Source organism: Dendropsophus ebraccatus, chromosome 13 (genome assembly GCF_027789765.1).
Source record: "Dendropsophus ebraccatus isolate aDenEbr1 chromosome 13, aDenEbr1.pat, whole genome shotgun sequence".
Classification (NCBI taxonomy): Eukaryota; Metazoa; Chordata; class Amphibia; order Anura; family Hylidae; genus Dendropsophus; species Dendropsophus ebraccatus.
In genome coordinates, this window is record NC_091466.1 from 41,553,752 (window position 1) to 41,569,330 (window position 15,579).

Genomic DNA, 15,579 nt, shown 5'->3' on the forward strand with positions numbered 1-15,579 from the left:
AACTTTATACCAACAAAACAGACAGGTTTCCTGACATCACTACCTTAATATAAGATCAAAGCAGAGGTTTTATAATTAAATTTTTCACCTAACAGGAGATCAAGTAGAAGCAAACGTTGACCTTCTATACCTCTGATATAGGACACCTAGTAAAACAGTGGTCTCCAACCTCTGGCTCTCCAGCTGTTGCAACACTACAGCTCCCAGCATGCCCAGACGGACATTGGCTGTTATCGCATGCTGGGAGCTGTAGTGCCACAGGTTGGAGATCACTGAAGTAGAACTTCTGGTATCTTTGTGTTTCAACACATAAACATATTATAGATAAAGATTATTAATCCCTCAAAGCTGGCAGCAAATAGGCTTGTTCTCTGCAGAATCTCTTGGGATCTTATTTTGCAGAAGTTTTAGATTACTGCTGGATTTCAATGACATATGACACCCTATCAAGAGGTGCTGCAGCAGCCGCTCTTAGATGTAATGCATTCTTTTCTACTCTCTAGTGCTGGTTTTAAATGACAAATAATAGATCTTGTTATTAAGAGGTTCTGCAGCAGCTTCCTTAGATTTAGGCATTCTCTTTCCATTTAATTAAAGCAGGAGGGTGACAGGTCTCGCCATCAAGAAGTGCTGCAGCAGCTTACTTAGATCTAATGCACTCTAATGTGCTAATGTCCTAAATGTGATTAAAGCAGGAGCTGGATTATAACTGCATAATGACAGATCTTCTTGCCAAGAGGTTCTGCAGCAACTGCATCCCTGCACTTTGTTTCTTTTTGCACCTAAGTGTGAAGATTCCATGAACATCCACCTCCCCTTCCTCCTCTCAGTCCTAAAAGCTGCCAGGCTGCCCCTGCTAGCTGAGCAGTGTATTCTAACAGGAGCAGCCTGTTTATCTGAGAAGGGCACAGCTGTAGCTCTCGCCTCTCCCCATTGGTTCCCAGCAGCGGTGGTAACACTTCCCATTGCTGGCTGGGGAGGGGAGGGGGGAGCAGGGACTGTGTCCAGTGCCAGGCTCTGCGCAGAGACACCACCACCAGCACCACCAAGGAGAGCTCCATCCACCAGCAGCACCAAGCCTGAGCCCAGGAGCAATCCCACAACAAGGGGGAGAGGCTAGAGAGTATTGTGTGCAGAGAGGAGTGTCCTCTTACCAACCTGCTCCAACAACACAGTGCTGCTAGGCTGCCACTAACACAGCCACACACAGGGAGGAGGGAGGTGGCACCAGCTCCAACATCTGGGGATCTCCATGAAGCCGCAGGATCCCCACAAACTCTGGGCTTTAAACCAGCCACCAGCCCCTGGATCCCCTAAAGCAGCCTGTAAGTAGCCTCAATATCTGGGATGCATGCTCATGCTTACAGGGAGGGAGGTCGGAGAGGAGAAGGAGAGGGGAGGGGGGGTCTGGTCTTTTAAACTGGATGAGACAAGTTTGCAGTCCCCATCTGGACTATTGCTGGTCTAACCCCCCTGGGGACATTGTCCAGACAACCAGAGGGCTCTGCATTGAGTTTGATCCTGTTCATCTGACACCAAGAGCTAAAAGCAGCAACATTATAAAGTGTTTTGCTACAATGTATCTTTATATGTTTATAATTCTGCCCATAAACAATAATAACTTTGTTATGGGGTGGGGGGATCAACCGTGGGAAACAATGATCCAGGCTTGAATTGGCAGCTACATGGTGAAGGCACAGCCGGCAGGAGGGGAGAGAGGAGGGGGTGTTAGTGGATACAAAGAGGTCTGTCTGCACTTCCTTAAACTCTCTGCAACCTGCTGCAGTTGGAACCGACAGGCCTGGGACTAACTGCAAAGGTCACAGACATTTCTATACCCATATCTCAGCATGGGGTACACAAATCAGGGGGATATGCTAGAAGACTGAGCTGGTGGGGGGTGTCTAGAGCCTTGTCTATATTGTATTGGTATATTATGTTTATTATAATAGTTGTACTGGTTTATGGATGTTATAGTTGTGTCTGTATTGTGTTTAATATAGTATAATAGTTGTACTGGTTTTATGGCTGTTATAGTATAGAAGTTGTGTCTGTATGATGCTTAATATAGTATAGTAGTTGTACTGGTTTTATGTATGTTATAGTAGTTGTGACGGTATGACATTTAATATAGTATACAGTTGTACTGGTTTTATGTATGTTATAGTATTGTAGCTGTGTTAGTGTTATACTGTATGTATTATAATATAATAGTTGTGTTGGTCTGTTAAAGGTCTAGTATACATTTAATACTTTATCATGTCTTGGTCATGCTATATATTAAGGCTCCCTTGCTAAGCAGTATAGTAGAATATTATATTTAAAGGGACAGCTATAATGAATGTGTAGATTATACAAGTACAGGTCGGCTAATAAAACCCACACAGATGTAGGTAAAATGATTATGGAGAGAATCTAATGATCAGGAGGGCAGATGGTTTTTCTACAAAAAAAAAAAAAAAATAATTATATCTTTTCTTAACCTTAAATGGCAGCTTACAGGTAGACTTTAGGTGTAGCGTCCCTTTAAGCTGCTGTCCTAGGCCACAGGCACCTGTACCTCTAAATAAGAAAACTAGACTTGTAGACGTTTGTGTCCTTCCCCAATCTGGCCAGGGGTTGCACCCATGTAATAGATGGCTATAAATGGGGAAGTTGGAACTTTAAAAGGCAGCAAGCGGCGTGGTTGGCTGGTAGTTAGATTTGCTGTAACATATGGCATTAAGAGGAGCACAGCTGGAGGTAGCATTTCTATCCTAGTGAACTCAGAGCAGCTGACTTTCCAGCTTGCTGTGTAATTAGCAAAGCGAGCACTCCCAGCCTCCTCCTCCCTCACACGCTCGCACTGACACAGGGACACACACTGCTGCTGCTGCTACTCACTGCTTGTCTGCTGGAGACCTTGTAATACCACAAACCATGGCAGAGAAGAAAGCTAGATCACCCTAAAACTCTCTGGGGGCCAATCCCATGAGTAGGTCAATCCTATTTTTGCAGAGGGGGGAAGAAGGTAAGAGAGCGTAGCAGAGCGATTCTTAATGTTGCACTTATGCTAAAAAGTTAATAGAATTTTTTTTTAATGCAATGTAGAATTTACATAGCTGGTGACGGCGGGTTTGTTTCTGTCTTCTAGTAGTATCCCCCGTTGCTGTGCTGCATGGTGTAGATATGTATCTGTGATCCCAACGTCTGCCTAGCACGCAGAAGTTGGAATAAGTTTTAGACAGCTGCCAAGGCTTGTGTTTAAAAGGCTGCAGTTACCATAACTACTCGATCGCTGCACTGACCAGGAGGGGGACAAGGCTTTGAAATCTGCCTACTGGAAGCCATTGTTTATTTAAAATCAAGTTTTTCCTGTTCCTGGCAGGTGCAGTTAGATGAGAGGCTTGCTTTAAAAATGCAACTTGCCATAGAGAATTGAGCAGTGGACGTTATGCGCTTAGCTCTTTCCATGTGTTGCCATAGCCAGATCGCTTTATTGCAGCTGCTAAGAGGATTTAGTTTACTGTAACATTCAAGTTTTTCCTGTTTTTAAACAGGTTATGAAGGAAGAATGGAGTTTCCAGACCATAGCCGCCAGTTGCTGCAATGTCTGAGTCAGCAGCGTCACCAGGGTTTCCTGTGTGACTGTACTGTTTTAGTTGGGGAAGCTCAGTTCCAAGCTCACAGAGCTGTATTGGCGTCTTGCAGCATGTACTTCCATCTTTTCTACAGGGACCAGCTAGACAAAAGGGACATTGTACATCTGAACAGTGACATTGTCACGGCCCCAGCATTCAGTCTGCTGCTTCAATTCATGTACGAAGGCAAGCTGGAATTCAACAACCTCCCTGTAGAAGATGTGCTGGCAGCTGCAAGCTATCTTCACATGTATGACATTGTAAAAGTCTGCAAGGGCAAGCTTAAAGATAAAGAACTCAATTCGGGAGAGAAAGCTGCTGATGACGGGTCTGACTTGGAAAAGGAGGATGGGTTTTCCGATACGGATGGACCTCAAGGATGTATGCTAGATAAAGAAAAAATGTCTACCACTGAATGTGAGAAACCAGCCTGGAAAGAAAAGGTCAGTGGGCTTCCAGGCTGGTCCCCGGACTTGATAGGTGTCAATTCAGTTTCTGCAGAGGCTGTGTCATGCAAGACAGCAGCTGGAAAAACAAAGGCCAGTGTCAATAGTTCTTCATGCCCTTTGTCCCAGAGATCTGCTAACCATACACAGCCTCCAAGTGATGGGGATTGTGCTCTGGATTTGTCTTTCAAGCCAATGTCTGGGAGAGATTCCTTACACCCCTCCTACGTCTTTGGACAGCTGGCTTCCGACAGCCAGCAGCAGGGCACTGTGCCACTTGTTAAAGATGAACAAGGCTTGCTGTCAGAACAGGAGGACAGTGAGGCAAAGAGTCCAAAGAGTCAACATGTTGGGAATTCGGCCAAAAACCTAATGACAGGGTTAGGACACATGTTCACAGGAAATGGAAATTCTCACGTTAGGGAAGAGGACTTGTATCATGATCGAGACGAGAGCGAAGATGACATGGACTCCTCAGATCTTTCCACATCAGGTGTCCTCGTGTCTCCTGGACAGATTTGCATATGTCCTTTGTGTAGTAAAGTTTTCCCAAGTCCTCATGTCCTGCAGCTTCATCTCAGCTCTCACTTCCGAGACAGAGACGGTTCTCGGATCAAGATGTCTCCGGATGGTTCTGTTCCCACCTGTACGATATGTGGCAAAACTTTCTCGTGTATGTACACCTTAAAGAGACACGAACGTACGCACTCCGGAGAAAAGCCTTACACTTGTGGCCAGTGTGGGAAAAGTTTCCAATATTCCCATAACCTCAGCCGTCACGCGGTGGTTCACACGCGGGAAAAGCCACATGCGTGCAAGTGGTGTGAAAGACGTTTCACCCAGTCAGGTGACTTGTACAGACACATTCGTAAGTTCCACTGTGGCCTAGTCAAGTCCCTGGTGGTATAGTAAGAAGTGAGGTTAATTTTCATTGTTGGATCCTCTATTGAGCCCTGCAATATTCTCAGTTGACCCCTAAATTGCATCTCCCCCCCCCCCCCCTTCAGCAATTATTTAATATATATTTAATACGATTTATTCTGCTGTTCACATGAATGTGGCAGATTATTACAAATGTGAAAAAAGGGTCCTCAACAGAAGGTGCCCAAATTACCCATATATATACAAATATTTTTTTTGCTCAGTACATGTTGGTTATATCTGACTTAAAAACCTGAGTTAGATGCAGAAATAACCCCCCAAACATATGCACTCATTACTATAACTACCTATATAATGTCTTGGTTATATTGTTACAGATGTAGCAGAGCTGTGTTAGTTATGCAGCACAATGTTTTGTGCTCAACCTATTACCTTATCCTGACTCATTCAGCTCTGCTACATCTGTTTCGGGGCCCAATTACAGACAGCATGTCCTATTCATAGTCAAGTTTTCTGTCAACATTTCAGTCAGCAGTATTTAGAACATGATACACAGTTTCTTTGGTCTAGGTAAAGTATTGAACATTTGATAAATGTTCAGTTGCATCAAAGTATTGACTATTAAAATTCTAAATATCATAGTATTTCTGTACACGGAACTTGTGAACCTGATGAATTTTCTCATTTTGGCTCAGTTTGTTATTATTAAGTGCGTAGAGCACAGTGTAAGACTATGGAGCTCACTTATCAAAGCTGTCTGACAAAAAAAAAAACTGACTTTGTTGTTGCCCTTAGCAACTAAGCAGAGCTCAGCATATGTTTATTTCTCTGGCATTGGTTGCTAAGGGAAACAAGGACAGGTTCCCCCCCCCCCCCCGTCAGACAGTTTTGATCAGTGGGTCCCTGTGTGTTCCCTCATCTGAAGCAGATGAAGAGTTTAGTATTTGTATCTAAGACAGTTACAAGATATAAAATGTCACTAACAACTAGAAAGACCGTGTCGCAATGCAAAAAAAAAAAAAAACAACTTTATGGCATAATGACGGCTATCTGTTGCAATCCACTCAGGAAACATTGAACGGTCAATGTTTAATAGGTATATGATGAACGTCTTAAATATTCCCCAGACTGATAAGCTAAATAGTATTCAACACGGTATCTGTATTCCCAGAATTCTCTGCAAAGTCTTAACGGACATACGCTACACAGGGGCAACCTCTAGCAACCAATCAGAAATGCACTTTGGTCAGTCTATCATTTAATTTATAGTACATAAATAAAAGTCTTTCCTGGAAACCATCAACCTGCTGTTGACAGAGCCAGAAATAAAAAAAAAATAAAAAAAAAATCCAAAAACATAAAGTTAGCAAACTTTTCGCTTCATTGGCTATCTGGCTCCAGCCTTGATCTAGGAGGACGTGAACAATGGTCTTATTGTTTGCTATGGGTTGCAGCGTGTTTGTACCATTAGCATGAAGTTCTGCTAGTCCTACATGAAATGGAAAAGGGGTCATAAATCAGGAAAATCTTCTCCGTCAAGGGGACCGCTCCATTTTATATGCCAGTCTAGAAGGTGTTCTCCGTTTTAAAGGCCAGTTGTTGGCTCGTGTTAAAAAAAAAAAAAAAATCTTTATTACGATTCCATTGGCATTTACAAGATGAATGGAACCCTATGATAGTCATTATTACAAAAATAAAAGCAGATGCCCGTAATGAGTTTTTATGATTCCCAAATGGCCGTGTAATGTGAGCAAATATATTTATACGCCAACACGGTGTCACTCCTGCTCTGTTTCTTCCTAACTGCTGTTACATTCACGTTGAAGGTATGATGTACATCATTTTTTTCTTCTTTCTAATGTGTGAACATCCTTGTTTTATAGGCTTCACCAAGGTACAATAGTTCTATTTACTGGTTAGTTACTTTGCTGTGATTTTGAAAAAAAAAAATAGCACTGAAAAAAAAAAAAACTACTAAAATTAAGTTATTTTTTTTTTTTTTTTATTTTCCTGACGGTACTTGATATAGTATTTATTAGTTTTTATTTGAAGTGAAATGATTTATAATTTAGAGATTCTATTTTAGCGTTGTTTTTTTTTTAAGTTGAGTGATCATCCCTGAAACGGGATCAATTGCTGTATGTTTTTGATTTTTTTTTTGTCTTTATAATATTTAATTTATGTATACTTTAATAAAACATGGTAAAGTAATATGAGACACTGGTAAACAACAAGCAAAGTTTACATCCGCCTGACGAACATATGGACATGACTATAAAAATATTCTATAAATCCAGTTGTGCAATGTCCAATGACCTTGTTGTTTTTATTTTGTTTGTTCGATAGCTACATCATTTGCACTTATATTTTTTTTGAGTCAATAACACTGATATCTTGGGTAGCTAAAAACATACTTGCCTATAGCATTTGTTTCTGAACACATTGCACAGATGCAGTTTGTGTATAATAAATCTGTAACTATTATTTTTTTGTATCTGTACCTGCTCTGCAGAGCTGCTCATGGGTTTTAACACTGGATGTGAAATAGAATCACACCAATGCTGTGAAATCACTGGAAATTATCAGTTCATAGTTCTCCTCGAGGTGACAAAAAATGTATATGTAAAAAAAAAAAAAAAAAATCAAAACAAAAAACAACAACAAAAACACTAATTATTTCTGTACAAAGTTTTATACTATATAATATGTAGACAGACCTGTTGGCTTGGAATATATTTTATAAAAAAAAAATATTTTGCTGTTCTACAGAATTTTTTTTTTTTCTTTTGTAATTCTTTTACCTTCCTTTTAGTTTGTGTGGTGTTTAATTTGTACCATCTTTTTTTCAGTGTGTGTTAAACTGACAATCGTGAATAGGATTGATGTCTTTATATTTTTCTTTTGTCAAAAAATAAAATCTAAATCTGTTATAGTTTTTTTTAATTTTTACTTAAAAAAAAAAAAAAAAAAATTACCTTCTCCGTAGACTTTTTGGCTTTGGATGACTTATGTGTATATATTTTGTATGATCAATAAAACAGATGTTTGCTACGATACAAGAAGCTTACTAATCTTAAACCTACTTCGGGGTTGTCTTCTAATGGAACAAATAATTTCCTCTTAATCGGGGCATTTACTGGCGCTCAATTTGATGCCAGGAGGAATGAAGGCTTATCTGTAGACAAAAGACACTGTCTGTGGAGATTAAGACGTAGTCTGAAGTAATTGACAAAACCCATAGTGTTAGTATTCCGGCTACTTGAAGTTTTTATTGTATCACGTGAGCTCAGATCCTCAAAAAGGAACACTATTTCTTTATGGAGTTTTTAGTTTTTTCTATCATCAGGACCTGAGATGACACAATTCCCCATGCTAGGTGGACCATGGTGGTGTGTGTTTTTAATTTTTTTTTAGATGTTTACCAACTTCATATCTCATGTCACATCTGGATATGAGAGTAGTTATAGTACAAAACTATATCATCAAGAGTTTGTGAACTTTTTTTTCATATCCTACTGGTTTGTTTTAGTGCAGAGAACAGCACTCCAGCTGTTGCAAAACTACAATTCCCATCAGGCCTGGACAGCCAAAGCTTTAGCTGTCCAGGCATCATGGGAATTGTAGTTTTGAAACAGTTGGAGTGCTGTCGGGTACCCTTCCCTGCTTTAGTGAACTGTCAGCTATAGAATCCAAGTGATGCGTGTTGGGTTTCTTTCTGGATTGTGGATTTATAGTGGCCATATACATTAGATAGATCCTAGTCAGTCAACAGACATCAACTAGAGATGAGCGAACCGGGTTCGGGTTTGAGTCTATCCGAACCCGAACGATCGGCATTTGATTAGCGGTGGCTGCTGAACTTGAATAAAGCCCTAAGGCTATGTGGAAATCATGGATATAGTCATTGGCTGTATCCATGTTTTCCAGACAACCTTAGAGCTTTATCCAAGTTCAGCAGCCCCAGCTAATCAAATGCCAAACGTTTGGGTTCGGATTGACTCAAACCCGAACCCTGTTCGCTCATCTCTAATATCAACCTAATGAACATGTATATTTCGATGGTTAAAAATATGCTGCTGCTGGGCACCTCTGGCAGCAGCTTATGTCCCATGGGGACACCAGATGAAGTATCCTTTTCTTGACATCTGTCATCAGAAATGTTGGGCTGCATTCATATAGTCAGATAAAAAAAGAAGATATTAGATATATGGCCATATTTAGGCACATAGATCCCAGTTTGCTACCCAATATACTGAGGATCTTCATTACCAGAGGTCGACAATGTGTGGCTCTCCAGCTTTGGAAAAACTAGTCTGTGACTGCCAGTGCATGTTACAGGCTACAAGTTTACCACAGCTGGAGAGTCAAATGTTGCTGACAGATATTTTTCCTATTTTCCCCATACATATGCATATATATCAAGTCAACTGAGCATGCATGTGTTATCGATTGGGGGGCTAAGCAACTGCCAGACACCTTTTAGCAGTGGTTTATATCTCTTCAGTACAAAAGGATTGGCCATTGAAATTATGTATACTGAATCCTTTTTCCTAACATTATCTGTTGCCCAGCCCTGCTAATTGATGGGTATGGTTCTACCATTATAGGCAACTTAAAGCGACTCTGTACCCACAATGTGTCCCCCCCCCCCCCCAAACCGCTTGTACCATCAGATAGCTGCTTTTAATCCAAGATCTGTCATGGGGTCCGTTCGGCAGGGGATGCAGTTATTGTCATAAAAACAACTTTTAATCCTGCAGCGCTGTGTCTATCGGCCGGGGCTTACATTTGTATATGCATTAGGCTGGCACCACCTCTCTGTCCTTCCTCCCCACCCTCCTCATCATTAGGAATGATCCAGGAACATTTATTGAAGAGCCATCGGACTCTTCAATAATGGTAATGGACTCCAACCTTCTGTTGGAAGGTTGGAGTCCATTACCATTATTGAAGAGTCCGATGGCTGATGATATATATATATATATATATATATATATATATATCTGTAAATCCTTACGGCTTGTATGAGATTAAAAGAAAGGGTCTGAACATATTTTTTTTTTCTCCCCTCAGCTACGGCGCCACTTTTACCTATGGGCTGTGTCTGGTATTGCAGCTTAGCCTTTTTTCATTAAAATGAGGCTCAGCTGCAGTACCTCAGGCAGCCTGATTATAAGAGTGGTGATGTTTCACTAAGCAGAAAAAGGTAGACTAGAATTTTTTTTCTAATGTCATACAACTTTCATTAACTCTTTTGTAAGGTCGTGTCATGTTCTTTGACTAACACATGTCTCAGAATCAGAGCTGTGAGACTGGGTACAGTGCCTAAAAAAACAACAACTTACCTGGTTAGGCCGAGTCACGGAACGGCTAGTGTCAGTGAAGTTCATTCCGGCCAGTACTGCAGTTATGGCCGGATGTACTTCATTTTTGTTGAAGTTGGGTTGCAGGAGCATTCGGGTGTACCCGCATCCCAATTCACCATAGCAGACAATGGAAAGTGCGGCCGGAGCTGCACTCTCCATTGTGTGAACTGACAGTTCTGTGCGGCCGCTATTCAATGAATAGCAGCTGCTAAAAACGGAATATTCAATAAATAGCAGCTGCTAAAAAAATGTCAGTTTTTCCTGCAGCCGATAGGAATCCCATCCGGAGGGTATACTATATAGGTATACAGCTGGGTATCCATTGAAATGAATGCAACGTATACTTTGAATTAATCACGGCCAGTGTTGCAATTTGCAACAATGGCCGTGATTAATTCAAAATATACGTTGTGTGAACATATCCTTATCTGTCAATGTAAGAAGTGTTCTCCAAAATTATAAAAAAAACAGTGCCATATTTGCCCAAAGGTTTGTGTGCTATTGCAGCTTAGCTCTGGCGAAGTGAACAGTGCAATGCTAACCTGTGGACGGGAATGGCACTGTTTTAGGGGGGAAAAAAAATCTCATGATTTTCTCAACAGTCCCTTGAATTATGTTTTCAATGTTGTATTATGCAGCAGCCATGAGGTAAGATCTGAAACACTGCATCAACAGAGGAACCTATAAAGCTGCAACTACAACAGCTGGAGAACCCCAGCAGCTGGTGTGCTAGAACAGCTGGAGAACCTCAACAGCTGCTGCTCTAGAACAGCTGGAAAGCCCCATCAGCTGACATGCTAGGACAGCTGGAGACATTTAGCAGCCAGTTGTGTCTATGAAAAACATGGTGGTATCTGCAAAAAATTTTGTCCTTCATCTATGACTTATATTAATGTATGTTGAAAAAAATGTATACTTATATATAATATTATATGTATCACATTTTTGCTTTACAGGCTAGGCTGACACTATGATTGGTAAAACTCAACTTGTATTGCTGACATGCTCATAGAATTAAATTAGATTTAGGCGAAAGTTCAGTGAAAGGAGCAGAGTTGTAATACCACACACAGAGGACAGTTGTGGTGATGTTTTTCTATCCCTGGATAACCCCCTTTTAACCAGTTTGACAGAGTGTTTCTCAATCAGTGTGTCTAACTCACAGGTGTCAAACTCCTGGCCCACCAGCTGTTGCAAAACTACAATTCCCATCATGCCTGTACAGCCAAAGCTTTAGCTGGAGGGCTGCATGTTAACACCCCTGCTCCAGCTGCTGCAGAACTAAAACTTTCATCATGCTTTGGCTGTCAGGGCCTGATGGAAGTTGTAGTTTTCCAACAGCAGGAGAGCTACAGGTTAAGGAACACTGTATCCTAAACTTTTCACGTACAGCTTAATGTTCTTAATGGGAGATATATACAGTTGTACAAGTAATGTGATTTGGCTGTAGCTGCACCAATGTGGGGCTCTATAAGGGTACAAACCCACTTGACGTTTGCTGCATGAATCAGTCTTAAAAATAAGCAGGCAAAACGCAGGTTGGCTTTATACAATTGTTCTGCGTTAAAATACGCAGTTGCGTATTTTTGAAGCGTGAAGCTTGTTGTTAGCAAAGCATCAGTTGTTAACAACCTGTGCAAAAAACGCATGTAGCTTCACGCTTCAAAAATACGCAATTGCGTATTTTAACGCAGAACAATTGTATAAAGCCAACCTGCGTTTTGCCTGCTTATTTTTAAGACTGATTCACGCAGCAAATACGTCAAGTGGGTTTGTACCCTAATACAAAGTTCTTATGTGTATGGGTGAGATTTATCAAACCTTGTGCAAAGGAACAGTGGAGCAGTTGCCCATAGCAACCAATCAGATTGCTGCTTTCATTTTTACAAAGGCCTCAGAAAAATACAAGCTTGAATCTGGTTGCTATGGGTGACTGCTCCACCCTTGCCTGAGGTTTGGTAAATCTCCCCTATATCTTTGCAAGTAGCTACCATGTGAGAATGCAGGGATGCACACAAACACCACCACCAGACCTTCAATAAAGAGTCCTTCATTGCTGTGAATGGGGAGAAAAAACCTTGCATTGCGTCATCATTGTAAAACAGAAAAAATAGCCTTGTAGCTCCACTAAGGTCGAGTTTGTTGGGGGTTGCCCGTAGGAGGACAGGGAGGTAAGCATAGCTGTCTTATTGTTTTTTTTTCTACTTGCAACACTACATAAAAACTTTTCCCTTGCCGGATAATCCCTTTAAGCAATTGTTTACCTCCCCCCCCCCACACACACAAACACACATTAGGGAACTATCACATGAGGTGATTATCTGCCATACTTGGACGATTACTGGCCGTTCCGGACAATAATTGTTTCGTGTAATAGCTCATGCAGAAAGGTAGCGATCAGCCGACATGGACAATGTCAGCTGATTGTTCCTTTTCTACATGAACCCGAATCCTAATAACGAGAGTGACGGTTTTCTGGCAGCAGACCGCCATTCTCTTCTATGGGCTACCCGGACGATCTAATAGCACCTTTAGCAAACAGCAAACGAGGGGCAAGTGAACTCTGACATGACTGGTCGATGCCCACTTTCTTCTAAATATCGGGCTGTCTAATAGGGCCTTAGTCTGGAATGTCACTGGTGGGATCACTATTAGTGATGAGCAAACTCAATAGGGCTGCATCCAACTTCACCAAATGCCAAGCGTTTGTGTTTTGACCAACCCGAACATTCGTCAGGTTTGCTCATCACTGATCACTATTCTAACATTCTCATGGACGGCTGATGACAGTCCTAAGTGAATGGCCAGCTTAACCTATTCTCTACAAGCATATGCATTAAAGTTAAGAGTGCCTCTAAAGTTTAATGAAAAATTTCAAGTTATATATTTTTTTTATCACTTTAGTTTTGAATTGGCGTCAAAATACCTTTACGGAGTGCCTGTTGTCCCTGCTCTCTGCATTAGGAGCAGAGCACCTGTAGCCAGAGTGAGACTCGGCCTAATGTGATGCTATGGCACTGGCTACGGGATCTATAGAGACAGAGCAGAAGGCTCTGTGTCCTGATGCAGTTACGAATAGCAGGGACAACGGGTGTTCCACGAAGGTATTTTAAGGGCAGTTTAAAAAATAAAATGATTTTTTTCTTACAACTTTGGACATACAGTTTAAGGGTAGCTTCACACACACCGCATCGCAGTTTATTTTCTGCTGCAGATGCGCAGCAGATTTGATGTAAATAACTGAACACAGCATCAAATCTGCACCATCAAATCTGCTGCAGATCTGCTGCGCATCTGTCGTGTGTGTTAGCACCCTAATGGTGCTTGGCTTGCAGGTGAGTTCTTGTGAAATGACTCCTGTATGACCATTGCCTAAAGGCAAATTGCAAAAGTTAAAAAAAAATATATATATATAAAAAGGACATGTCATTCCCCCCCCCCCCTACAGTGAAAAGTCTACAATGCATATTTTTTCAGCATGGTGTCAAATTTCCCATCGAAGTTAGTGGGAGATTTTCGTTTAAAACTGATTTCTATTAACAATTCAGCATGTATTGCAACATTGTACCAATGTGTATATGCCCAAACAATTTTGACAATAGGCGTGGCTAAAATCCACGCTGAATTATACACACAGTTTGTGGGGAATTCCTAAAACGAATGTGAATGATTACAATCAAAACCCGGCTGATACTCTATAAGTTAAAGAAATGCTGGGACTTCCCTGCCGCTTGCTCTGTCATGTCACCTCTGTCCTGGGTATTTCAGCAGCGAGGAGAGCGCTGGCAAGCTGAGAACCGATTAGATAACCCACAGCTAAAATAGATTTTTACGAAGGGTCAGTACAATGTCATCACCTTCTCAAATTCATCTGAGGACTGTCCAGCGGAACTTGTTCTTCCTGTATCTTCTGTTTTGTCTGCAGCACCTGAATGGGAATTTCACAGTGGCATCAAGGCCCTTCTATGTCGTCCTTGCAGTGACCACAGGGTATGACTCGGGGCCTTGGTGCAATTATAAGATCCGTTTGAAGAACACAACAGTCTGGTCTACTATATGCAAGTGAGGCACTAAAGCAGCTGTTCTTTCCTTGTAGTCTTAAGTAAAAACTAGGCTGATAAATGTGTATAGAAAGAAAGTATAGTCAGCGAGCTAGGTCACTGGAAGGGAAATACTAAATTTGGTTGGTACTCTGGGTTGGGGGGGGGGGCACCAAGGGGGGGCACCAACAAATAATTTTTCAGCTGGTGGAGTGAGGCAATGACCTGAAACTTTGTCCTTGGCGAAAAAATGCCTAGTAATGTCTCTCACAATGGAAAATGTGTCAACCCTGGGTGTTCCTGCATAGTTTTACTTCTGTTTTGCCACATTTTTATCACAAGCTGTTCTAGGAAATGGTACTATAAGTGTGTCTATGGAAAATAAGAAGAAAATCATGAGGTAAAAGAAAAAAAAAATGTCCATTCCTCCCACACTGTGTGAACAGTTCTTTTTAAGAGGGGTTAACCAGAATTACAAAATAAACAGCTAATTTCTTGCAAAAAAACACAAAAAACAACAACCGCCTCACTCTTGTCCTCAGGTTGTGTGTGGTATTACTATTCAGCTTCATTCACTAGAAGGAACTGAGCTGCAAAACAAACCCCACCCAAACTGAGGGCAAGAGTGTCGCTGTTTCTGGAAGATGGCGTCTATGTTTTTGTAAGCCTGGATAACCCCTTTAAGAGCTGACTTTTCCAAACGATAGGTAATAAATGTATTGTAGATGGAACCTCCAGAAATATCAGCAGTTTCCAAGCCCCCTGTGTAAATGGAGTGGCTTTCTGCTATATCTGTCAGTCCCATAGACGGTGAATGAGGTGGTGGTCATGCAGATGCACCATTCACACATAGGATTTGGGGACTTCTGTTCCTATGATTTTTTTCAGGACCCAGATTTATACAGAAAAAGAAAAACAGTAGTCCACTATTAAAAAGAAAAACAGAGTAGGCTACTAAATAATATAAGTTATTTAAAAAAAATAAAGGGATGCTTCAAAATATAGGTTTTATATGTCCACCTCAATAAAATAGATCAGTAAAGTTGTAAGAGAGACTTTATATATTATAGAAGACTAGTGTAACTCTATAGCTCAAACAAAAAGCACACTTTTTTAAAGTTAGATCACCATCTAGTGGTTGTGCACAGAGTTGCAGACAGATGTATGTTTATCAGTTGGCATGGAAACCTGTACGGCCCATAAGTAGAATAACTGACAATAACGG

At 41.1% G+C, this 15,579-nt stretch overlaps 1 protein-coding gene across 2 annotated transcripts; it reads left to right on the forward strand.

Moving 5' to 3' along the window:
- The first annotated feature begins 1,021 nt into the window (after positions 1–1,021).
- ZBTB42 (zinc finger and BTB domain containing 42) lies at positions 1,022–7,797 on the forward strand. Of its 2 annotated transcripts, none has more exons than XM_069950426.1 (2): positions 1,022–1,325; positions 3,540–7,797. In XM_069950426.1, the coding sequence occupies exons 1-2, from the start codon at positions 1,253–1,255 to the stop codon at positions 4,973–4,975; spliced, it is 1,509 nt and encodes a 502-aa protein (XP_069806527.1). In that variant the 5' UTR covers positions 1,022–1,252; the 3' UTR covers positions 4,976–7,797. The 2 variants fall into 2 exon arrangements, with proteins under 2 accessions (XP_069806527.1, XP_069806528.1); XM_069950427.1 differs by lacking the exon at positions 1,022–1,325 and adding an exon at positions 2,809–3,010.
- The last annotated feature ends 7,782 nt before the right edge of the window (positions 7,798–15,579 follow it).

Coding starts and splice junctions, on each gene's coding strand:
- ZBTB42 (XM_069950426.1), top strand. CDS start 1,253: ATGAAGCCGCAGGATCCCCACAAACTCTGGGCTTTAAACCAGCCACCA. Junction 1,326..3,539: donor TGGATCCCCTAAAGCAGCCT/GTAAGTAGCCTC, acceptor GTTTTTAAACAG/GTTATGAAGGAAGAATGGAG.